General features: G+C 45.3%; 2 protein-coding genes across 5 annotated transcripts in view; one reads left to right on the plus strand and one right to left on the minus strand.

Annotated features, from left to right (window-relative positions):
- Positions 1 to 1,599: 1,599 nt before the first annotated feature.
- Positions 1,600 to 23,560, plus strand: part of Psmg4 (proteasome assembly chaperone 4) — a 28,219-nt gene continuing 6,258 nt past the window's right edge. The window contains exons 1-3 of one of the 2 annotated variants that reach the window (XM_005327502.3): positions 1,609 to 1,903; positions 6,460 to 6,535; positions 10,163 to 10,352. In XM_005327502.3, the coding sequence (XP_005327559.1) occupies positions 1,730 to 1,903; positions 6,460 to 6,535; positions 10,163 to 10,284 (372 nt within the window). In that variant the 5' untranslated portion in view covers positions 1,609 to 1,729 and the 3' untranslated portion in view covers positions 10,285 to 10,352. Of the gene's footprint in view, positions 1,904 to 6,459; positions 6,536 to 10,162; positions 10,353 to 23,560 lie in introns of those variants that run through there. The other variant, XM_078020489.1, reaches the window with a different exon arrangement.
- Positions 11,525 to 23,560, minus strand: part of Slc22a23 (solute carrier family 22 member 23) — a 179,975-nt gene continuing 167,939 nt past the window's right edge. For 2 of the 3 annotated variants that reach the window (XM_078020485.1, XM_013359640.4), the window contains one exon: positions 11,525 to 15,881. In XM_078020485.1, coding sequence (XP_077876611.1) covers positions 15,524 to 15,881 — 358 coding nt within the window. In that variant the 3' untranslated portion in view covers positions 11,525 to 15,523. The remainder of the gene's footprint in view (positions 15,882 to 23,560) is intronic. The other variant, XM_078020487.1, reaches the window with a different exon arrangement.

The raw sequence follows: 23,560 nt of genomic DNA on the forward strand, positions 1-23,560 counted from the left end.
TGAATCTCAAAATAATTAGAATGAATGAAAGCCAAAAAAAATAGTACTGTATGATCCAATTTATGTAAAACCCTAGAAAATGCAAACTAGAATGCAAATCAATGGGACAGAGGACAGATGGACTGATTATGCAAGGGATTGAGAGGGTACTGGATGTGTTCATTATCTTGATTGTGATGATGGTTTTATGGTTATGCATGTGTCAAACCTTCAATTTGTACTTTTTAAATGTGCAGTTATTGCATGTTTTATGCTTTAATAAAGCCATTAGAATATTGACCTGAAAATGAACTATGGTATTGAATCATTAATAACTAGCAAGTAGATCAAAACTATAAAAAAATTTCCTTTGTTATTAGTCAGCTTTGTGAGACCACAGTGAAATGTCTATTAACTTTATAAAGAGATAAGTTTCAGCTTTGGTGAAGATCTCACAGCCAACGATGGAAGCACAACAAGGGACAGTGGTCACATGTTGACATGTTGAGCCTGGAGGGGAGAGAGAGAGAGAGAGAGAGAGAGAGAGAGAGAGAGAGAGAGAGAGAGAGAGAGAGAGAGAGAGAGAGAGAGAGAGAGAGAGAGAAGGTGTGGAACCAGGCTTGCTCCTTTAATAATAACCTTCTCAGGAGAACTTCCAAAGAAATACCTCACTGTCCTTGGTGACCTAAAAACTTCCACTAGGTCCTGCCTCCCAAAGGGGCCATCCTGGGGCTTTAGACTTTACTCAAAATGGACCTTTGGAGGCCACAAACCACATTCAAACCGCAGCACCCTCTTAAATTTCAATTAATTAACAGAGATTTAAAAAGTAGACCCATGATAGTGGTCCCATTTTTTTAAAATTATTTTTTTTAGTTTTGGGTGGATACAATATCTTTATTTTGCATTTATATGGTGCCTCATGCATGCTAGGAAAGCACTCTACCACCGAGCCATAATCCCAGCCCTTGTTTGCTTTTTTTCACATTCTCTCTTGACCCCTCTCTTGCCCTCATAGAAAGGACCACAATGGCCGGCATTCATGGTGTGTCTCGGGTACTCTCAGACTCTTTCCCAATCTCTGAAGGGTTCCTATTCTAATTTTCATCAGGGTCTCAGGCATGAGGGCTTGTTCACGATGGCAGCTCACGTGGGTCCCATCCCCAAAGAGTGCCTGTTCCTCGGCCTGCTAACTTAGTCCACACAATTTTCCTTTTTTAGGGCTTACTCTCCATATCATTGCCATTCTTAAGGGCTTCCCTGGAATTAAGGGGCTGCTAAGAGGAGGAGGTGTGATGGAGGTGGCTGTTGGCGGAGTGCTTAAGAGAACAGCGTCTCACTGTGGGGTGGGGTGTCATGGCCTGGGAAGACGCTTCCACTTCAGCCCATTAATGCTACACGTCAGTAAAAGTCAGGGTGGAAGGGAACAAGGTGGAGGCGAATTCTGATGGGTGTCCGTGGGCTCCCCGCCAAGGCTGCACCTTAGCTGGGGTAGAGGCCCGCTGAAGCGCGGGGTCCTGGGAGGCACCGACTTGGCCTAATAAACCCGAAGCCAGCCGCAAAGCCCCCTCCCGCCCCGGTCACCACAGGCACCTCCTCTCCCGGGGTAGCTCCGCCCCCTGCCCTAGTCGCTCAATCGAAAGCGAAAGAGCGCTCGGCCTCTCGGCGCTCGTTCGCTCGGGTCTGGCCCGAGCGGCGCCCGCGGTCGGGACCCGGTTCCGGCGCCGTGGGCGTGGGGCTGGCGGGAGGCATGGAGGAGTCGCAGGCCGCCGCGGGCGGGGACGTGTGTCTGCACAACTTCAGCGCGAGGCTGTGGGAGCAGCTCGTCCACTTCCACGTCATGCGGCTGACGGACTCGCTCTTCCTGTGGGTGGGGGCCACGCCGCATTTGCGCAATCTCGCGGTGGCCATGTGCAGCCGCTACGTGAGTGCGGGTGGCGACCCGGGGCCTGGAAGTCCGCCCGGGCCGGGGCTGGGGAGGGGGTTGGACATGGAGGGGGGACCTGGGCGGGACGGAGGAAGGGCGAGGGCACCTGGAGAGGTCCAGGGAGGGCCTGGGCGAAAGGGTGCCATCAGGTGGGGGCCGGGAGGGGACGGGGTAAGTGGGAGCAGGTGTGGTGGCTGGGGACAAGGAAGAAGGCCACAGGAGGAACTGAGATGGGACAGGTGGGGGATACCTGAGGGGCCTCCTGTGCAACCCCAGCCTGGAAGATCGCTGGATGGTGCCCCCTAGGTCTACCCTTGGGTCGGTGGGGACCCCAGGAGTTGACCCAGGCCTGCACCGACTGGCCCTCAAGCCCACCAGAACCCTGTCCCTCTGCCCCACTGCAGGTTCCTCCTCTCAGGTCCCTTTAGGTTGCAGTATAGGGGGCCTTGCCTCTGGTCACATTGGCTGGAGATAGCCATCAACTTCAGTTTTGACTGCATAGATGTTTATTTATTTACATCTCCAGTACAGACAACTCTTCCTGAAGTTGGAAGTCCTGCATCTACATTTGATTGCCTAACAGGCACCTGACAGACATACTCAAGACCAATCTTTTGATCCCTCTCACACATCTGCTCCTCCCACAGCCAGCCCTTCTCTGCCATGGCAACTCCCATCTTTCTTGTTATTCTGGTCATCCTTGATTTCTTTCTCTCACATATCGCTGCACCCTGAGTTAGTGAATCCATGTTCAATGCTGTCATTCAAAGCTTGCAGGGAATACAATTGATCACCTTTATATTGGCCAACCTGGGCCAAGCCTGTGTCCCCTCTTTTCTACTTTTTTTTGGCTTTTTCTTGTGTAGTCTACATTAGTTTCCTAGGGATGTTGTAACAGTACCACAAACAGGGTGGCTTAAAATACCTGAATCGCCTTTCTGGAGGCTAGAAGTCCAAATCAAGGTGTTGGCTGAGTTGTTTCCTTCTGGGGACTCCAGTGAAGAAACCATCTTTTGCCTTTCTCTCAACTTCAGGTGATTGCTGGTAATCCTTGGTGGTTCCTGGCTTATACATGCTTTGCTCCACTCTCTGCCTCTGACATCATTTGGTCATCTTCTCTTTCTCTCTCTGTGTTTGTGACTCCTCCCTTTTCTTTTCAGGGTGCTTGGGATTGAACCTAGGGCTTCATGCATCCTAGAAAAGTGCTTTACCATTGAGCTATGCCACTAGCCCTCACCTCTTCTAATAAGAACATCTGTCATATTGGATTAAGGGCCACTCTACTCTGGTATGACCTCGTTTTAATTATATTTTATTTACATTTGCAAGCACTCTATTTTCAAAAAAATTTACACATTCAGAGATTAGGACTTAAACATCTTTTTCAGGACACAGTTTAACCTGTAACATTGCCTATGGCTAATTCTTTACAGTGCAGAAAAGTGATAGTTTTAAGACTGATGTGAGACATTGTCATCTGTGTTAGGTTTTTGTTGCTGTGATCAAAATACCTGACAAGAACAACTTAGAGGAGGAAAGGCTTTATTTGGTCTCATGTTTTCAAAGGTCTCATTCCATAACATCATTCCTCTATTAAAAAACCTTTCAAGAGATGAACTCAGAGCATGATCCAGAGACTTTTCAGTGACCTCTTAGGGCCTATTAGTGCTCCTCTTAGTGCCGCTTAGTGCTCCTCCCTACCTACTTACTCCTGCTGTGCTGGCCTCCTCTGCAGTTTAGTGTTTTAGAGGGAGGCTTGTCTGTTTTAGGAGTGTTTATGTCAGGCTGCTCATTAAGCCCTTGAGGAATGGCTGAGTCCTCAGGGGGGACTAACTTGAAGTCACTCAGGTTAATAGGGCTGATGGGTCACCAGGGGCATTGGAAAGCCACAGGTTTATAGCTATATACCATAGCACCCAGAGAAGCTTTGGGAAAGAGACAGCATCTGAATTGGGAGTTCTGGAAATCCTTAGTCAGTAGTCCTTTCCATTCTCACAGTTCTTTTCTGGGTGTTTTGTTTTTCTCTTTTGGTGACTCTCGAAAGGTGGGTCTTTGGGCAGGTGACAATTCCAGCTCTTTCATTGCAGGAGGGGGGATACCTAGGGGGACTAGTGTGTTTGGAGCCTCCTCATGTTCTTTCTCTATTTGTTTGTCCCCACAGTAATAGGAGTGGCTAATAGATTTGGGTAAGGCAGTGGGCATATGGGGCTTAGGACTGTGCTTTGGTAAGACCAGGTGTCCCTCATGAATTATATCAGCCCCTTTTTGCAGCACTGGTTTAGGGAGATAAGTAAATAAACTCCTCTTGTGGGCAGCTTTGGTGGCCTGACCACTTGATAGTCATAGCTCCCAGCAGAGCATATTTTCTCCATTGGGAGGTCATATTCCACCAAGACCAGGGCTGAAAAGGAAAAGGGACCAGTCTCTCTTATCAGATCTGTCAGAAGCCAGTTCCTACTGAATGGCCATGTTGGTGCAGTGCCTGGATGTTCCTTCTGGGGGCAGAGGCTGAGGCAGCTAGGAAAATAAGGTAAGGGTATAGCTGAAGGCAGGAAATCCAAAGTGCCTGTGGAGCAGGACTCAACAAATTATGGCCCATGGGCCGACCCTCCTCTGCTTTTGTAATAAAGTTTTATTGGAACAGGGCCATGCTCCTCCATGTAGGCAGAGTTCTGTTCCAGCTTTTGTGCTTTGATGGCAACATTAGGCAATGGTAATAGAGGTTTTGTAATCCCTAAAGCCTAAACTATTTACTCTGTGGCTCTTCCCAGAGAAACTCTCCTGGCTTCTGTGTGGAGGATAGCATCACAGTGTCTGTGAAGTCTCTCTGCCTCTAACCCTGCACATGTATGATCACACAGTACAGCTGCTTCCCAAAATGGCCTGCCTTGGATGGAGCAGGGAATTTTGGTGCCCAGAGAGGCCGCAGATATGGATGATGCTAAGCTGGAACAATTTGAGGGTGGCTGCCTGGCATCTAGGATATCCCTGATGTGTGGAAGGTGGCACTCCCACCATAGCAAAGCCATCAGGTATCCTAATGTACTTTTAAAGTAATGAACTATTCAGAAGTGTAACAAGATAGGTTTCTTTTTTTTTTTTTCTTTTAGTGGTGGGAATTTAACCGAGGGGTACTTTACCATTGAGCTACATCCCAGCCTTTTTTTTTTTTTTTTAAATTTTGAGACAGAGTCTTGCTAAGTTGCTTTGGCTAGCCTCAAACTTATGATCTTCCCTCCTCAGCCTCTAAAGTCACTGGATTACAGGGGAGTGCCATAGTGCCCAGCCAAGATAGGGTATTAAAATTTAATTTTGGTGGAAAAAGGCTACAGGGTAAGGTTTCCTTTTTCAGGAGACTTAATTATAAATACTATTACCGTACAGCTACGTGTTGGCCTTGGAACCTATAAATGGCAGGTCCATTAATTAAGATCATTGACCTTGGAACCTGTAAGCAGCAGGTTCATTAATTAAGATCATGTTTTTTGTCTTTCTCAACCAAAAATGTATGCAGGAAATGCTTTAATCTCCTGTGTTTTTTGATCTCCTTTTTAAAAATAGACCTGAACAAATTCTGAAAGTGACTTTGAATCTCTTAGGAGACGAGCTACAGTCTCTTTGGTCTGTTCTCTGCCATGCTGCCCAGCACACAGTAGGTGTCTGCTTAGTCCACTTGTCTCCACATGCACAGTGGGGTGAGGGATATCAAGCCCAAACCCTTGCACAAGTTTCCCAGAGCTCTGCACCCAGGCTATTTCTCTTAGAAATCTGTGCTATTTTGATAAAAACAATTTTGGCCATTTTACAAGGTTAGCAAGTGAGTTTTTTCCTTTTAAGCTAGACATTTTAATGCTGAGGGAGATTATTTCCAAGTTAATTGGGAGTAAGATTTCCTTCAGATTTCAGAAGGACCATATTTGTTTATCTTAACATCATTTATAGTGCTTCTTTCATTTTATTGCTTCTTATCTGAAATGAGATTGGCCAGAGTATTCAGAAGTCTTTATGTTGGCTTTCTGGATGCTGGTGGCTGGTGTCCTTCTCAAAGTCATAGGACGCTAACTGACCTTAAAGGCCCCAGCAGAGTCTTCAGGGATGGGAGCTGTGAGTCCTCTCATAGGCTGAGCTGAGATTAGGCATCCTCCCTCTCAGAGCCAGGCACGAGCCACCCAGGTTGTGGTTTGTTTTCTTCTTGCTGTGCCCTCAGTGATCTTGTTTGCTTCCCTTTTGGTTGGAATGCTGCCCTTCCGCTTGCTTTGGAGTTTCCGACATTAAAACAAGCCCTTCATGTAAAATCAGTCCCAGAACTTATTAACAGCTCTGTGGCTGCAGCTGCAGGTGACTTCTCTGTGTTTGTCTCAGCTCTCTGACCTCCTGTGTGTCAGGGGTCAACTTGCTTGGCTGTTGACAAATGCCAGCCATTTCCCTCAGACCACGTTTCTGCCCTCTCAGAACCTGCTGCTGCCACCCTTGTGAAGAATCAGAAGCTGTAGAACTATGGCTGTTGGCATCCAGGTGGAGAAGCTTCAGTGCGTTCTTTGTTTTTCTTTTAGGACTCCATCCCTGTGTGCACTTCCCTCTTTGGAGACACTTCTGACACAACCTCCACTGGCCTTGCCCAGCGCCTAGGTACGTATGTACCCACAGCTGGTGCTGGGAGACCAGCCAGGTGGGACCTGCTGTCTAATGCCATGAGGCAGGTAACTTCAGAAGTGAAGAATCTTTATACTAAGAGATGCAGCCTCATCACTGCTGGAAGCACAACCCTGCATGTTCTGTCTTTACAGGGCACAACTGTCCCTGCTCCACCTGTCACTCCTGTCTTGACCGGCATATTCCCAAGGAACTTTCCCATGCTCCTTGGCTTCATTCTTGAGTTGATGAGCTTTTATTTTCCTCCAGGGAGCACGTCACCTCCTCATGGGAGGAGAGAGTGAATGGTACCCACAGCCTGCCATGGGTAGCTGCTCAAGATGGCTCTCTGGGCCCTTGTGGGGATTTGGTAGAGCCTATGAAGCAGGCGTCATCATTGTGCAGGAAGGACCATCCTGTAGTCTCTCAGTGTATGTTCAGATCTTGGAGAGACTGTGGTTTGGCTTCTGAGTGTGGCATAGAGTGGGTATCAAGCAAAGAATATGTGGTGAAGATTCTACCCCTTCTGCACCTTGGATACATACATACTGTAAATGTCCAGGTAGTTCAAGTAAGAATGGCATGTTCTGCCATTCTCAGCCCCTCAGGCCCACAGTCAGTGTGCACAGGATGCCCTGTCTCCTGCTCAGTCTTTGTGTTCTTTGTTGTTCCCAGTTGCTTCAGTTCTGGGGTTAGGCATAGGGCCCCTCTGGAGAAGGAGGCCAGCTGGTTTTGAGGCACTCATACTTAGTTGTGTTGGGTGCTGTGCAAAGAGGCTTCTGTTGGCCTGACAAGTGGGAATATTCATGTCTGTCACCTGTGTTCCACATGCATGAATATATAGCACACAGCCAAAGAGGATGTCCTCCAGTAGGTGAAGGCAGGCTGGATAGAATGTCACCAGCCCTTCCAGACTTGCCACACCCACAGGGTCAGCTTTAGGAACTTGCAGGGTACATTTTCTCTAGCATGGAGTTAGAGAGACCTGGCTAGTAATTTGGTAACTTTTTATTAGGAGATAATTTTAAATTTACAGGAAGTTTACAAAGAAGAAACTCCTCCCCTGTTTACACTGATTCCTAGTTGTTATCCTTCCCCCTCTGGGTTTATATCATAATTTTTTTCTGAACCATGTAAAATTTAGTTGGAGATAAGCCCCCTTTTATTTTATTTTTTTTTAGAATTATTATTTTTAGTTGTAGATGAACACATACCTTTATTTTATTTATTTATTTTTATGTGATGCTGAGGGTTGAACTGAGTACTTCACATGTGCTAGGCAAGTGTTCTACCACTGAGCTACAACTCCGGTCCTGATGCCCTTTCCTTTTAAGCGCTTCCCCATGTTTTTTTCCCATGTGCGAGTGGTAGCACACTTAGCTAACTACTGTGTGTCCATGCCTGCTTAAAGTGGTGGGAATATGTTCCTGTTTACGGAGACAGAAAGCTGGCTGGGATTGCCATGACAGACACCCATAGAGGAGGATGGCGGGAGCTCCTCTGATATGCCATGAGTTTTATACCAGAAAGGTAAAATGGGTTCAAGAATATCCATCAGGTGTCTAACCCCAGTTTGATGCAAAAAGCAAGTGGTTCTCAGTAACTTAGAACTGCTTGAGTGGTGCAATGCGGCTGTCTGCTTCTCTGAAGGGTCTGGTGCCCCACAGTGCCCAGACCAAGTGGGGGCTGCCCAGTTAAGTCATGTGCTGTGCCCATCCTCTTGAGCCTGGAAATTCATTATTAATGCATTATAATGAAAAGGGAGAGGTTTCCTGCAACTGTATCATGTACAGAAAGTGAAAGCAAGTACGGAAAGAGCCGGCCTTGGAAATTCCGTAGCTCTGGAAGTATCACAGGCTTTGGTATGGATGAGGAGACCCTCTACTCCTGTGGCTCTGGAGGACAGCTGAGTATGAGTAGATGATGTCAGCAGATACAGTGCTACTCCCTGGGAGGACCTATCTTAGCAAACAGAATGATTGGAATCTCAGTGGGTTCCTATGGGGAGAGAGGAACCTCTTCTGGGCAGGCTGAATGGGTGTGGCCTGATGGGCCTTCTCCCAAGTGGCCTTGGTATGTCCCCCTGTTCTGCTATACTCTATTTATTTATAGATCATTGTCTAAACGAGTAATTCCCAGTCTGCTTCATGCACTGAAGAAACGATGGGAACCTATGGGCCTTCCCGCTCCCCCCAGGGTTTAGTGGATCACTGTTTGGGCACAGCTGTCACTGATGTGGCCACACTGCACCCACCAAACTGGTGAGAGACTACTCTAAGCACCATAAGCTAAACACTAGCTCTTAGGATACTGAGAACTGCTTCGGTCGAGATACTTTCCTCTTAAAACAACAACAACAACAAAAACAAAAACAGCTTAATTGAGGTATAATTCACATGCCATACAATTTGCTCGGCTTTCCTCAAGGCAGAGGCTGGCTTGTCCTCTCAGCTTCTCTGGAGTTCTGCCAGTTGCCCTGTAAAGAGGGCAGTCAACTAATCCCCAAGATCTCTTTTATCCCTGAAAATCAGACTATTCTGGAAAAGGTGAATAAAAAGCCCTTTGAGGTCCTGAGGTCTACCCTTTCTTGATTTACAAAGAAAGACCTGGAGCTCAAAGAGGTTTCCTGGCTGTAATGGGATGGGAAAGGATCCAGGCCTCCTGCAGCTGGCTCTCCCCATTCTCCTGAGCCACATGGTACCTAGGAGGACCACAGGTGTGATGGTGATACCAACTGAGTGGACAGAGTAGCCCCTGGATGAAGCCTGGTGCTGTGTGTGTTCTACACCAGCCTTTAAACATGGTACAGGTGGCCACCACTACCCCACTTTTCTGCCTGTGATGAGATTGATAGTGGGATGGGAGGATAGGAGATTCTGCACCAGCCCAGGGTGTGGGTGAGGCTGAGGAAGGAGGCCCCGGCACAGTGCAGTCAGCCGGAGTTGTTTTGGGCTTACTGCTACTTCTCAGCACATTGTCTTGTCTTTCACATTTGGAGTGTGTGACTTTGCTTGATTTTTGCAGCTGGACCAGTGTACCCTAACTATCATTGGCTGTATAGAAAAGAGCTAAAACTTAGATTCAGCATCAGAAAATTATACTTGTTTGTGAACATGTACACATATGTAAATACGTAGAAATATAGGGTTGCCTCTGGGAAGGAGAACTTTAACTTTTACTTTTAAATACTTTAGTGTTATACTGTCTGTGATTTTAAGAAATAAAACCCCAAATGCCACAAAACCAAAACACCCTATGTAGAGCAGCAGCTCTCAAGCATGACTGTGGGTTATTGGAGGGCTTGTTCACAGATTTCTGGCCCGAACTCCCAAATATCTGATGCGGAAGGTCTGGATGGGGCTTGAGAATCTGCAAGTCTAACAGGTTCCAGCTGCTGCTACTGCTATGAAGCCACACTTAAGAGTCACTGTTCTAGAGACTAGGGGAGTGGCTAAATGACACTTGTCTGCATTTGTAGCATCAGTTCAAAGAGCCCTAAAATTAGGACTCTCTTCTCCCCTTGAAACCATTCTCTTCTCAAGCTTTACCAGCTGTGGGTAGGTGTGAGGAACAGGCAATTGTGGTGTTTCAGTCATGGCTGTGTCAATGTGTTCTCTCTTTTAGCCAGGAAGACCAACAAACAGGTGTTTGTCAGCTATAACCTTCAAAACACAGACAGTAACTTCGCATTACTTGTAGAAAACAGGATCAAGGAAGAAATGGAGGCTTTTCCGGAAAAGTTCTAGCTGAGTGGCAGAAGGGAGAATTTATAACTTATCTACAGTGTACATTTAAATAAATGGATTGAATTTTATCAGTTGTGTTCATACTTTGTTCTTGAAGGCTCACTCTTAGCTTTTCCTTCCCCTCACAGTGTGGGGGCTGTAAGGCCCTAGGGATGGGCCTTGAGAAGGAGGAGAGCCCAGGGGCAGTAACACCTAGCCACTTAGTGACAGAGAAAAGGGGTGAAATGGGATTCTTTTGGGAGTGAAGCATGTGATCTAACAATCTAAAGTGTAGATTAGACATGATTCATATGTACATTCACAATTAGAATTAAGATGAACAAGTCTTTACAAATATGCTTTGGGTTTGTGTGTGTGCCTGAGACCACTGTCCGCCTCATGAATTGATGTATTTATCTTCCCATCTCAGCTGAACCCTTCTCCTGGACACGTACTTCTTGCTTTGTTTTCCTTGAGCCCTTCCTTCACTTCTTGTTTTTTCTTGGGGCTACATTTGAATCCCACTCAATATTAATACATTTGTGGTCTGGGTGAAGCCTGAACTTTTTTGGATTATATTTTCTCATCTTCCAAATGGGGATAATTCCCACCTTCCTGTGTGTTACTGCTCGGATTAAGTATGTAGAACTGTGTTGTCAACTAAATGTCTTGGCAGTCAAGTGTCAATTATGGTTTTACAGGTTCGGATACCTCAGGTCCCTCTTGCTCTTCCTATTATTGCAATCTCTTCCATCTCCCTTCTCTTTTCTTCCAAGTCCCAAGTATCTGCCTTTGATTTTCACCTTAGCATTTTTCTGTCTGCTAACACTTGGATTCCAGTTGTGGCCTTTCCTCAGAGGTGCAGGTAGTCTGAGGCCCAGGCTTTCTGATGCAGAAGGTCTGGAAAGCTCCCTAGGTGCTTCTCCAGGCAAGAAATGGCAAACACCACCAACAAAGAACTTTCTAATCTTTGGGGTCCACATGGACCCTTTTGTTACTAGAGGTGGATACTTCAGGCCCTGGAACCATTTTGTGCAGTGGCGAGAGTTTTGCATGGAGCCCGTGGTAGTAATGGAGGGTGGTGACTGGCCAGGAAGAAGGGCACTCAGAGGAAGACATTTGTATGAGGTTCCAAGTGCCTCCCTCCTTTGCAGACTTTGGATGCTAACCTTGGAGGCCTCAGTCAGCTTGGAAAGCAAGTGGGCACCTCTCCAGGAATAGAATAGTAAGTGACACAAAATCAGGGCTATGGAGAGAAGAGTTTGGTATAAATACTTTATTAAAGAAATAATTGTTTTCTTGTTAAAAAATACTACATTAGAGAAGAGAGTTTTGGGTTATCAGTCTTTCCTCACAGAATCACAGTGTAAGATATTCACTTCTTGACCTCTCTAGGAACTTTCAGGCCACGGATTAGCAGAACATAAACAAGAGAAAAAAATTCCTCTTAAATGTACTGAATTCTCAGGTGGTCTGAGAATGGCAATAGATAAACAGTTTATGTTTAATCGGATCTCTGCCTCCGACTGCCTTTTAAGACTAGGACTCTTAAAGCAGAGTGAGAGGCCCCCACCATCCCGCTTAGGGCGAAAGAAGACAAGCATACAGAGGCATTGAAAGTAGTGACGCACCGAGCGAGGTCTGAATCAACATGGAGGATTTTTATTACTCGTCGTCAATGGTAGTGAAATGCCCTTCGTTAGATACCATCAGGTGAGGTAGGGAAGACATTCCAGAGGAAATCTGTTAATGGGGCAACATTTTTATTTCTGTACATTTACATACGAATTTTCCCCAAAGGTACAACAGATGCGACACCATGCAGACACGTTGCTGTGAATGACAGTTCAGAACTGGATGTAAGCTTGTGCTGTGAACAAGTACCGCCAGGGGAACCCCATCGACAAGTACAGGAACACGGTTCTTATATGAAAACCTCACACGTTTGGGGTGTAGGAAGGACAGAGGTAGGGAAGCGTTCCTCACTAGACATAACACCGTACTGCTTCTCCAAAACACACACAATACATTAAAGTGAGGTGGTGTCCTTCAAAACAAGAAGACAGGGTTGAAGCATGGGCCTCCTCCAACCCGTGCGCCACCCTGGGGCTGTGCAAATGTGACAGTCATGAGATTGATTGAGTGGCACTTCCACTTCAGGGATTTCTCCTTTGGCTCTAGGAACTGGTCATGTTGAGTGTGATACTTCCCTTAATGAGGATTTTTTACTTGCTCTCTCTTCCGTGGTCAAACCAACTTACCAGCCCTGTCCTCTAGTTGCAGGTGATTATGATCTTAGAAAATAAAAACAGTTAAAACTTGTTCCTATTTGTCTTGGGTGCTAATAAGTAGGATATTTGATAATAGTTATTATTGGCTTCTGGAAAAGAATAAAATGAAGAAACATCCAGCCCCAGCTCAGGTGTTCACATTTGTGCATATTTTTTTTTTTTTTTAAATCAAAAAGGAGTCACAGAGCTCAAAGGTGAGTAGAGAGAATAGCAGGGAGTAGGTTTGTACTCTTGATGTTTCCCTGGTGGGGAGAGGGCCGAGTAGAAGGGGCAGGAGCCTGAAAAGCGTCTCTCTACTAATCATGGGGGAACACAGGACTGAGAAGCTCAAGTGCGGGCAGCCTGGTGCTGGAAGCTGGGCAGAGGCCACCTCCTCTGTGGAGCCCCACAGGCCTTACACGTATCAGGCCTGGGTGCATCTGCTGCCTTTCTGACTTGGTTGACACATACTTCACAGGGCTCTGTCCATGGGGATGGTTTCCTTCTCCAGCTACATTTCGTAAAGGTGTTCCTCAAGAGCTTCAGGTACCCCTTAGCTGAAGTAGCAACTCAGCCTCATCCTCTGGCTGCTCCAAAATGGGGAACCCCTGCTGACCAAGGGACAACACCTGCACATCCACTAGACTTTGGTCCTTTGAGTCCAGGCCTCAAAGCCAGATTCTCCTCTGGTCTCTGATGGATTAGTCCTGATTGCTGAAGTGATCAGTGCTGAATTGGTTGGCCCAGTGTTTTCATCATTGTTATCTGAGGTGGAGATCAGAGGCTTTGGAACGGAAGTTTGGAAGTGCCCTACCTTGACACCACCTGCCTAGTCATTTCAGCAGTTCCCTGCAGTTTCCATACGTTTCTTTAAAAAGGCCTGCACGACCAGTGTGAGACCGCTCACAACTTCTGAGTATGCCTTATCCTGAACTTCACAGGGCTTGCTGCCAGGTGTCTTGGTAGCAAATACCCTAAAAAAGGTAAAAGATATTTCACAAGTTTGGCACACGAAGGCTGCACAGATCCAAAAAAATAAAAGGCCTTTGTAAGGTGAATGCGGACTAACGTGGAAACATGGAACAAAAGTGACTTCAGAAACCAGGAAGGGAGAGGATGAGCTAAACTTGGAGCAGGTGGATGGGGAAGGACTGCTCAGAAAGCCTCCCCTCGGCTGCTGGGACTTGAGTGAGGTTCTCCCAACCCCAGGCATCAGCTGATGAGACAGCTCAGGTCCAGATGCTGGGAGCACGTGGCTGCACATCTGATCTCTGCCCCGTTGATGCCTTCATCAAGGCAGTGAGTGGGCTCCTGCCAACACTCGTAGTACCAGCTGTGAAGGGCAAGAGTTGGACAGAGACTACAGGAAAGACCAGGTGGAAGTTGGAAGGGGAGAAACTCAACCCCTGTCTCTTTGAATTCTAGCAACTGTCATTTGGAAGTCATCTAATTACCCACACAGGCCAAGACCATCATGACCTTGGAAGAACACAACCCACCACAAAGGTGAGTATCGCTAAGGGGTGAGGCTGACATTCTGTGAGAAGCCAGGCTGTCCAGAAGAGCAGGTGCTAGAGTTGCAACAGAGTGGCACCCGCGTGCCAAGAAGGCTGGTTTCTTAGCTCTGGGCTTCCTACTGGATGGTGCACAATGAAGAACACGGCGAGAACCCTTGGAGGTGGAACAGAGGTGGGAGGGGAACTTTGGTGAGTTATTGCTTTCTCTCGCTTTATCTTGCTTCCAAGAGGCTGGAGGCCATTTGGACTCACCTGTGGGGAATCTGCACTCCTGCCCAAGCCCCACCTCTGGGCTGAGCCAATGGCAAGCAGGGAGCCACTGAGGAAGATGTGAGGCTTGCAGGCGCTGCTGGCTCTGGTGTGACTTGAGTGACAGCTATCCCAGCCGGTGATCTCTGTGGTGTGTGCTTGAGATGTGGGTGACAGGCTGTGTCAGGAGAGCAGGCCCTCCCTGTTGTGGTTTGCCTCAGCTGTCCTTTCAGTTATTTTCTTGTTTTTAGTTCGAGAAAGTATCCACATTTTCAAGTAGTGCCAGATGCAAAGCTGACCGTGAAAGAGGGAATTTCTCTGCTGGAGCAAAATCTGGGAAGGAGTTTAATAAAAATCAACCTATCTCAGACCTCAGCACATTTGCTGGTTGTGTACTTAACTAAGCAAAACCTGGCATCAGAAAACTGGTGACATTATCACTGATCATTTATGATTTCTGGTGAAGTGTGGAAGTTTCCCCCAAAGAGCTTCCAGCGTCAAGTACAAAAGAATGATCCTGAAGGAAAGAAAGACTGAGCTGGTTTTGATGATATCCGGGAACTGTTTTCCCCTAAAACTTGGGGTGGAAGCTCTTACCTTATAAAGGAAGAAAAAAGGAAAAAAAAGTTTAAAAAACCATACACAGACTCTAGCAAAAACCTAATTCATGTACATTTCACTGTCTAAAATGCAGTCCTGGGAATGCTCCAAGAGTGTCATGTCTGTCCACAGGTGGGCAGCCTGTGGTGGGGGGCTCCTTCGGGCCTGCCCAGGTGACCTCTGGCTCCTCAGGTGGAGGGCGAGGAGCGGCATCTGACTTCTCGGGAGGACACTGGCTGCTGTGTTGGTCACTCACAGGGTCTTCCTTGGAGTGACCATGCCTTGCTCCCAAAGGAGGTGGTTCTGCTTCGTGACCAGTGAGAGGAAAGGGAATAAAGTGCTTCTCGTAAAAATGACCAAAATAAATATAAACATTTCATGGCAGAAAAGAAAGTCTTTGAAGGGTTGTTTCCAGAGTCTGTTTCCTTGAACCCTCTCCTTGGACTTTTGGAAAGACAGAATTTCCCCATACCAGTTGAAAGTCTCACGACTGGGTGGCATCAGCAGCAGAGTTGGACTTTCCTACCCCAGGTCATGTGCCTGCTCCCTGGTCTGTAAACCTGTGCCCAAATTCCCCCCAACCCTTCAAGCCCCAGGGGACTCTCAGGATGGTGGCTTGGCCAGCTACATAGACTTCATGCCATTGGCTGTGGCACCCTCAGGCAGCCCGTCACCTGCAGTGGCGACATCGTGCAGGCCCGAGTAGTCCTTGAGCTCAGCGTTGGTGAGCAGGAGTGGCTGTTCCCCCTTCTTGTGCGGCAGTAGAGGCTGCCTTGTGTAATGTTCCCCATTGGAGATGTTCTCGGGCAGGTTCTGGTCCCTGCTTTCAGGCAGCAGGAGGATACAGATGATGCAGATGAGCGTGCAGCAGGCAAAGATGATATGGTGCAGGAAGTAGCCTTTCTGGTTGTGCAGCTCGATGATAGGTGCTGTCAGCATGCCAAAGCCTGCGCTGGCCAGAACTAGCCCCAGTCCGCCACACCTGCAGGGGGAGACAAAGCACACTGTGTAAGTGGTGTGCATGGGGTGAACAGCCAGAAACACAGTGGTCCAAAGTGTGGAAGAGCTTGAGTAGGTCACGGGAGGCAGTGGCAGACTGGTTCCTGTGGTTTGAACGAGTCCCCAAATTCCATGTACTGAAAACAAAATTTTTCAAATTCATATGTTGATGGCATTTGGAGGTGAGTCCTTTGGAAATAATTAGATATGGTCAAGATAGGTGGGGCATTGTGATGGCATTAGTGGCTTTATAAGGAAATAGAAGCCTGGGCTAGTGTGTTTCCTGTGCCTCACCTTGTTATGCCACTACCCTAGGACTCTGCAAGTCCCTACTAACAAGAGAATTCTCACCAGGTATAGCCCCTCACCTTAGACCTCCAAGACTTTAGAGTCAAGAGCTGAATAAAGGGCTGGGGATGTAGCTCAAGCGGTAGTGCGCTCGCCTGGCATGCATGCGGCCCGGGTTCGATCCTCAGCACCACATACAAACAAAGATGTTGTGTCTGCCAAGAACTAAAAAATAAATATTAAAAAAAATTCTCTCTCTCCTCTCTCTCTCTCTTAAAAAAAATTAAAAAAAGAGCTGAATAAATATTTATTCTTTGTCAATTACTCAGTCTCTGGTATATTTATATCAACATAAAACAGTAAGACACAGGAAAAGTGTCACCTCTGCAGTGGGCCCAGCTCTGCTTGGCATCACTCAGTGTATCCCATCGCGTGACTTCCCAAACTACCTTCACCTTGGTCCCATCTGTGAATTATGTTTCCTCATCAACTCAAAAATTTTCACTTTGGAAAGACAATTTTTTACTACTATTTTAAGTGGGAAAACAGTCTTATTTGCCATACATAACAAGGAAAAACAGTGTTATACTGTTTTCCCAAGCCTTGTTCTTTGTGTTTTTAAAAATACTTTTTAGTTGTTGATGTACCTTTATTTTTTATTTATATGTGGTGATGAGGATCGAGCCCAGTGCCTCACATGTGCTAGACAAGTGCTCTACCACTGAGCCACATCCCCAACCAGTCTTGTTCTGGGCAGAGTGGAGGATACCCAGGGGTTAAACAGGGCATTAAAAGGCATATTAACACTAACAGAGACTTTGTCCTAATTGTAATGATTGGAAAATATCTGTGCTTTAAAGATAATAATTTCCTCACTGTGAGTTGACATCCTGTATATTTCCTGAAAATCATTCTGCATACCATCAGTGGAAACTGTCTTATCTCTGGGGATTATGCCAGAAGGGTCCTTGAAATGAGGTACACACTAAGAGAAATTCACTGCAGCCCTGAGCTCAGAACCAAACCCAGAGCACAAGCCATTTATCTTTACTCCTCTATCAGGTGAGGTAGCTTGCCCCAAATCCCAGAGTGATTCACAGACATGTAACACTTAAAAATCCTGTAGGGCTAATTTCTCTCTACTTTGACCTAAAATCATATTTTTGGGGCTGAGGTATTCTGTGGCCACTCAGAAAGCAATGAAGTGTTGGGCTGCAGTGGGACCCTGGTGTTCAGGTGACAGGCCAAAAAGGGCTGCCTGAATCCCAGTTCTGGGGCCTCATTGAAAGTGACAGGTGATTAAAAAAGAAAAGAAAAAGAGAGAAAATGACAGGAGGAGGTGGGTTTGTCTTAAAAAATGGGGAGAATGGTTGTTTGCCCAACCCTGGAGCTGTGGGTAGAACATACAGTGATGAGCACTTCAGTTGGTCTGAGGAAGAACTTTGTCATGGAGCTTCTCAAGACTTCCTATGTGCCTCTTTGAGTGAAGGACCTTTGTTCTTGGACATCAGAGGCAGGGATGGGGGGCGGGGAGGCTGAAGGGGAAGGCCTTGCAGCAGGTAGGAGGTAGGTATGTAATTCCAGCTCTTGGCTAGTTTGTGGTTCATTTAGCTGACACTGTAGGTGGCTCCTAACTCGGAAAAAGACTGTCCTACAAGTTTACAAGTTACAAGATCAGCTTACAGAAATCAACTGTAGGTCTCCATGTTAAAAACAAACTACAAATGAAAATGCTTAGAAATAAAAGAAATATAAGTCTTGCATGCTGAAAACTGCAAAACATTGCTGAAAGAAATTTTGAAAAGATAAAAATAAATGGAAAGACATTCTGTTGTGGTTTGGATCAGAAATGTCTCCCAAAGACTCACGTGTTGAAGGTTTGGTCCTTAGCTGGTGGAGCTGTGGGGAGGTAGCGCAAACTTTAGGAGTTGGGGCCTTATTAGAAGAGGTAGGTCACTTTGAAGGATGGACTTTGTCCTTGGATATTTCCTCTGCTTCCTGGGTGCTGTGAGGTGAGCAGGTCTGTTCTGCCATGCCATCTGCCACCAGGGGCTGCCTCACCACAGACCCAACCACAATGGAGACAGCTGACCAGGGACTGAAATCTATGCAATTGTCAGCCAAAGTAAAGCTTTCCTCCTTCAAGTTGTTTTTCTTAGGTATTCTATCACAGCAGCAGAAAGCCGACTAACACATATTCCATGTTCTTGGACTAGAAAACTCCATCTTGTGAAAATGGCAATTCTTCCCAAATGGAGCTCTAGAGTCAACAGAATCCCTATCAAAATCTGAGGAGATTTTCCCCTGTTTTTTCTATTGAGAAAATAATAAGCTGATCCTGAAATTTATGTGGAAATGCAAAGGACCCAGAATAGCCCAGGACAATTTAGAAAAAGAACAAAGTTGGAAGACTTACCTTCCCAATTTAAAACTTACTATAAAGCTACATTGATTAAGGCAGTGTGGTATGGATGTATCCACAGACAGATCCATGGGATTGCACAGAGTTCAGAAACAGCCTTTACACTATGGTCAATTGATATTTAGTTTATATATATATATGTTGTCATTGGACCTTTATTTTATTTATTTATATGTGGTGCTGAGAATTCAGCCCAGTGCCTCATATATGCTAGGCAATGGAGCCACAACCCCAGCCCCTGGTCAACTGATTTTTGACAAAGGCAATTTCAGTGGGGAAAAGGGCAGTCTTTTCAACAAGTAATGCTAGCTCAATAGGGAATAAAGAATAAAGTTGAGCCTTGATTTCATATCATATACAAAAATGAATTCAAAACTGATGATAGCCCTAAAGATGAGAGCTAAAACTCTAATACTTAACAGAAGAAAACAACAAAATCTTTGTGACTTTGGGTTACAAAGAGTTCTTAGATATGACACCAGAAGCACTATCCATAAAATAAAAAAGTTGATTATCAGACTTCATTGAAATGGCAAACGACTTCAGAAAGGGAAAATATTAAGTCACATACTAGAAGAAAATGTCTGCAAAACATATGTCCAATAAAGGACATGTATCCAGAATACATAACTAATCCTTAAAACTCAAAAGACAAATAATCCAGTTTTCAAATTGGCAAAAAGATTTCAACAGAGATTTCTCCAAAGAAACTATACAAACTACAAATGTTCAAAAAGATGCAAGATGATGCCCATCATTAGTCGTGGAGAAATGCAAATTAAAACCACAGAGCAATGCTACTTCATACCTGCTTAGAGGATAGATAAAACAAGAAGAAGAAAAATGTGTTGGCGAAGTCATGTGGAACTGCAATCCTCATATATATGTTCCTCACATATTCCTACTACTGACAAGAATGTAAAACAGTGCAGCAACTTTGGAAGATAGGTTGGCAATTTTTAAAAAGGTTAACCAAACTTTTTGTATGACCAGCAATTCCACATATGAAACAGATGAGAACACGTCACAAACCTAATAAGACAAAATTTTTTTTTTTTTGAGAGAGAGAGAGAGAGAGAGAGAGAGAGAGAGAGAGAGAGAGGGAGGGAGGGAGGGAGGGAGGGAGGGAGGGAGGGAGAGAATTTTAATATTTATGTTTTAGTTTTCGGCAGACACAACATCTTTGTTTGTATGTGGTACTGAGGATCAAACCCGGGCCACACGCATGCCAGGCGAGTGCGCTACCGCTTGAGCCACATCCCCAGCCCAAAGACAAATGTTTATCAAAGCATTATTCATAACAGCTAAAATTTAGAAACAATCCAAATGCCCATTGACTGGTGAAAGGACAAACAAGATGTGGAATATCATATATAATGGAACATTAGTCACAAAAAGGAATGAAGCACTGATACGTGCTATCCCATGGATAAATTGCAAAAGCATTCCGAGTAATCGTATGACTCCATTGATATGAAATATCAAAAACGGCCAGTCTACAGATACTGAGAGCACATGAGCAGTTGCCTGGGGTTGGAGTGGGGACAGAGACTAATTGCAAAGGGGCCTGAGGGGGTTTAGTGGGGTGGTGGAAATGTTCTGTAACTTTTTATGATGGTCACATGGTGCTATAAATTTACTATCATTGAACTGTAAACTTCAAATGGATGAATCTGATGGTATGTAAATTATGCCTCAAAGCTGTTAACCACCTCTCTGAAATTGCCTTTGTGGGGTTGGGCCTCTTGCTAGTACAAATCCCTAGTATGTTATATAAAATGCTGTGGCCACATTCCATACTATGAGACTTTACCTTTTCTTCCCAGGAACCCAGAGCCTGTCCACTGCCACCTGTAGCTGCTCAGCAGGTTTCTGCTCTGCTCACCAGGGCACTGAGCAGCCTATTCCCTGTGCCTGGGGTCTTTTCAGGGTCTTTGTTAGGAGCAAGGTGGGACAGCCCCTACCCTGCTCCACAGAACCCTCAGACCAGTCCTAGGTGGATATGGAGACAAATGACTTGGTGCTCATCCCCTTCGGGGCACTGAGCTGCGGCTCCTGCAACTCCATGGGATTTCCCTGTCCACATCAGCATTGGTAGTCCAGGCAGAGCAAGCTGCAGAACTGCCTCCCACCTGTCTGTGCCTGGTGCTCCCACCCTATCCTTAAGACATTCTTATATAGCTCCAAGACACAGTACACGACCATGTATCTCATAGACTGAACAAGTTTTCAAGGGCAGGACCTGGTTTTTCTCTATCTGCTGTCCTACTGCCTGAGACCTGGCTGGCACCTGAGTATTACTCAATGTTGCAGTCATATTTCTAAGAGATCCCCAATGATTCCCACCTCCCAATATTCCCACCCTTGTGCCCTGATTGTGGGCTGGATCTTAAGGCACAAATAAGTCACTTCTTATCAATAAAGTGCTGCATGGTAATGCTCTTCCACGAGAAGCTCACAACAGACTGGCTGTCTATGATGAAGCAAGCTGCTATGTTGTGAAGTTCATGTGACAAGGAACAAATTGGCCCCTGGTCAGTTGTCTGCAATGAGCTAAGGTCCTTAGTCTCACAGCCTTGTTAGGAACTGGATCGTGCCAATGGCCAACTCTTGGGTGGTTTTAAGGCAGATCCTGCTCCAGATGACTACAGCCCATAAAAGAACCTGAACAGGGGACCTGGCTAAGCCAGACTCAGACTCTTGACCCACAGATGCTGTGAGACAACAGATATGTGCTGCCTCAGGCTACTCAATTTTAGGATTATCTGTTATGAAGCAATGGATAACTACTATACTCCGTGAGACAGAATTCCCCTGTCTTATTAGTCAAGGAAACTCTTGTCCAGGCTGTGATATATCATTGGCACTTTGTATTAGAAAGTCCTTCACCAGGGGAGAGGCTGAAAACCTTCAGGAAAAGTCATACCATTATGCTATGCACCAAGAGATGCAAATAAGGAGCAATATTTCTAGGAGTGCCTCCCAGATATGTACCCCTTGTCAGGCAGAGGGTCCCAGGTCACCTTTTAAGAATACTCTGCATCTATCTTTCTTTTCTTCCTTCCTTCCTAGCCACATCCCCAGCCCTATTGTGTATTTTATTTAGAGACAGGGTCTCACTGAGTTGCTTAGCACCTCGCTTTTGCTGAGGCTGGCTTTGAATTTGTGGTCCTCCTGCCTCAGCTTCCTGAGCCACTGGGATTACAGGCACACATACTACTTTTAGGGTGCTGGGGATCGAACACAGGGCCTTGTGCATGAGAGGCAAGCATACTACCAACTGAGCTATATGCCTAGCCCCACCTTTTGTTCTTACTTGTCCATGAACCTTTCAAGGACACAGATTGTTTTCTAAAACATCAACTGGAACACACTGTTTGTACTTAATAAATATTGGATGCTTGTGGATCGGGCCGGCTTCCTGGGTAGGAAGGCTGGCTCACCCAAATGAATGGGACAGGTTAAATATAGATGACCACTATGAAGAGCAGTGAGACAAAGTCCATCTATCAGATGAGTAACAGGAATACCTAAAATAGCCATTTAGTACTTCTGATAAACTCAGGAAGCCACAGGATGTCAAGAGGGACATTGTCAGATGCCAGGGATAATGGATGTGTTTGGGCTTTAGTAAGACATCATTGATCTGGAGCCTCCCTGTATTCTACTTGTGTTTTTCTGGCACTAAGTGTGGACAGAGCCCTTACTCACATGGGGGTCATAAACAGAAAGGTGGAGTGCAGACGCTCAGAAGAGTATGCATGGAACCACTACTAGAGGGCAAAGGCTCAGCACCAAGGAAGTCTCCTTGCGTAATGCCAGGTGAATGATATTTATATAATTTATGAATATAATGTTGATAAATCATGTTAATGAAATATAATTGATTTATGGCACATTAACCTATCTGTATTGTGTATATAATATGAAACATGTTCATATGCATAAATAACATGGAGTATGGTCATATGGTGCATAACAATATTTCAGCCCATGACAAACCACAAACACACACAACAATGGACCTATGAGATTATAATGGAGCTGAAAATTTCCTGTTCCTGGTGATATTGTAGCAGTGGTGACATAGCCATCATGACATCCAGCACAGTGCATTTCTTGTATATTTGTGATGATGCTGGTATAAACAAACTACTGCACTGCCATAAAAGTATAGTGCATAAAATTAGGTACAGTACATAATAATTGATAATGATGACCAATGGCTGCTACTACTGGTTTGTGGATTTATTATACTTATTATTTTAGAGTGTACTTCTTTATAGTGTAGAAGTATACTCTAAAATAAATGTTAACTGTAAGTAGTAATATTCTGTGTTATTTGACAGTGACCTCATACATGTTTACCATGTTTTTTGATTGTATCAAAAGGTCATGCAAATGATTAACCTAGACCATATAGGTTTGTGTTAAATGAATGCTAGGATGTTTTCAGGATAAAACTGGCTGGTGACATATTTCTCCTAACATGTCCCCATTGTTAAACAATGCATGACTATTTATATATACATACACATATTTTTTTCTATGAAGGCACTTTTCTGTTTGGTTTTATACCAGATTTCTAGAAGTTTTTTGTAATATTAGAAAGGATTTTGGCAGATGTTGGTATACCGTTTTTGACTTTGTATTTCCTCTTCTGAAATCTCTCATGTGATCCTTACTGGGCATAGTTTTAAGGTGTTAAATTCATTTCCTTCCAAAATGCAGACCTGACTTTTCTGCTGTTCTCCAGGCTTGCCACTAAGGGGCAGCATATACACATGTTTACTCATCAGAGACACCCAATTTATAGAAAGGGGACAAGTTGTCTCCTTGTGTGTTAGGAACACAAATTCTTTAATAGTAATAATATATAGATAAGAATGGAAAGATGACAGGAAGACTACTATTAAAAGTAGCAAGCTTGAATTAAGAATTCCAGGACTACA

The sequence above is a fragment of the Ictidomys tridecemlineatus genome, chromosome 8, assembly GCF_052094955.1.
Source record: "Ictidomys tridecemlineatus isolate mIctTri1 chromosome 8, mIctTri1.hap1, whole genome shotgun sequence".
In the NCBI taxonomy this organism is placed as follows: Eukaryota; Metazoa; Chordata; class Mammalia; order Rodentia; family Sciuridae; genus Ictidomys; species Ictidomys tridecemlineatus.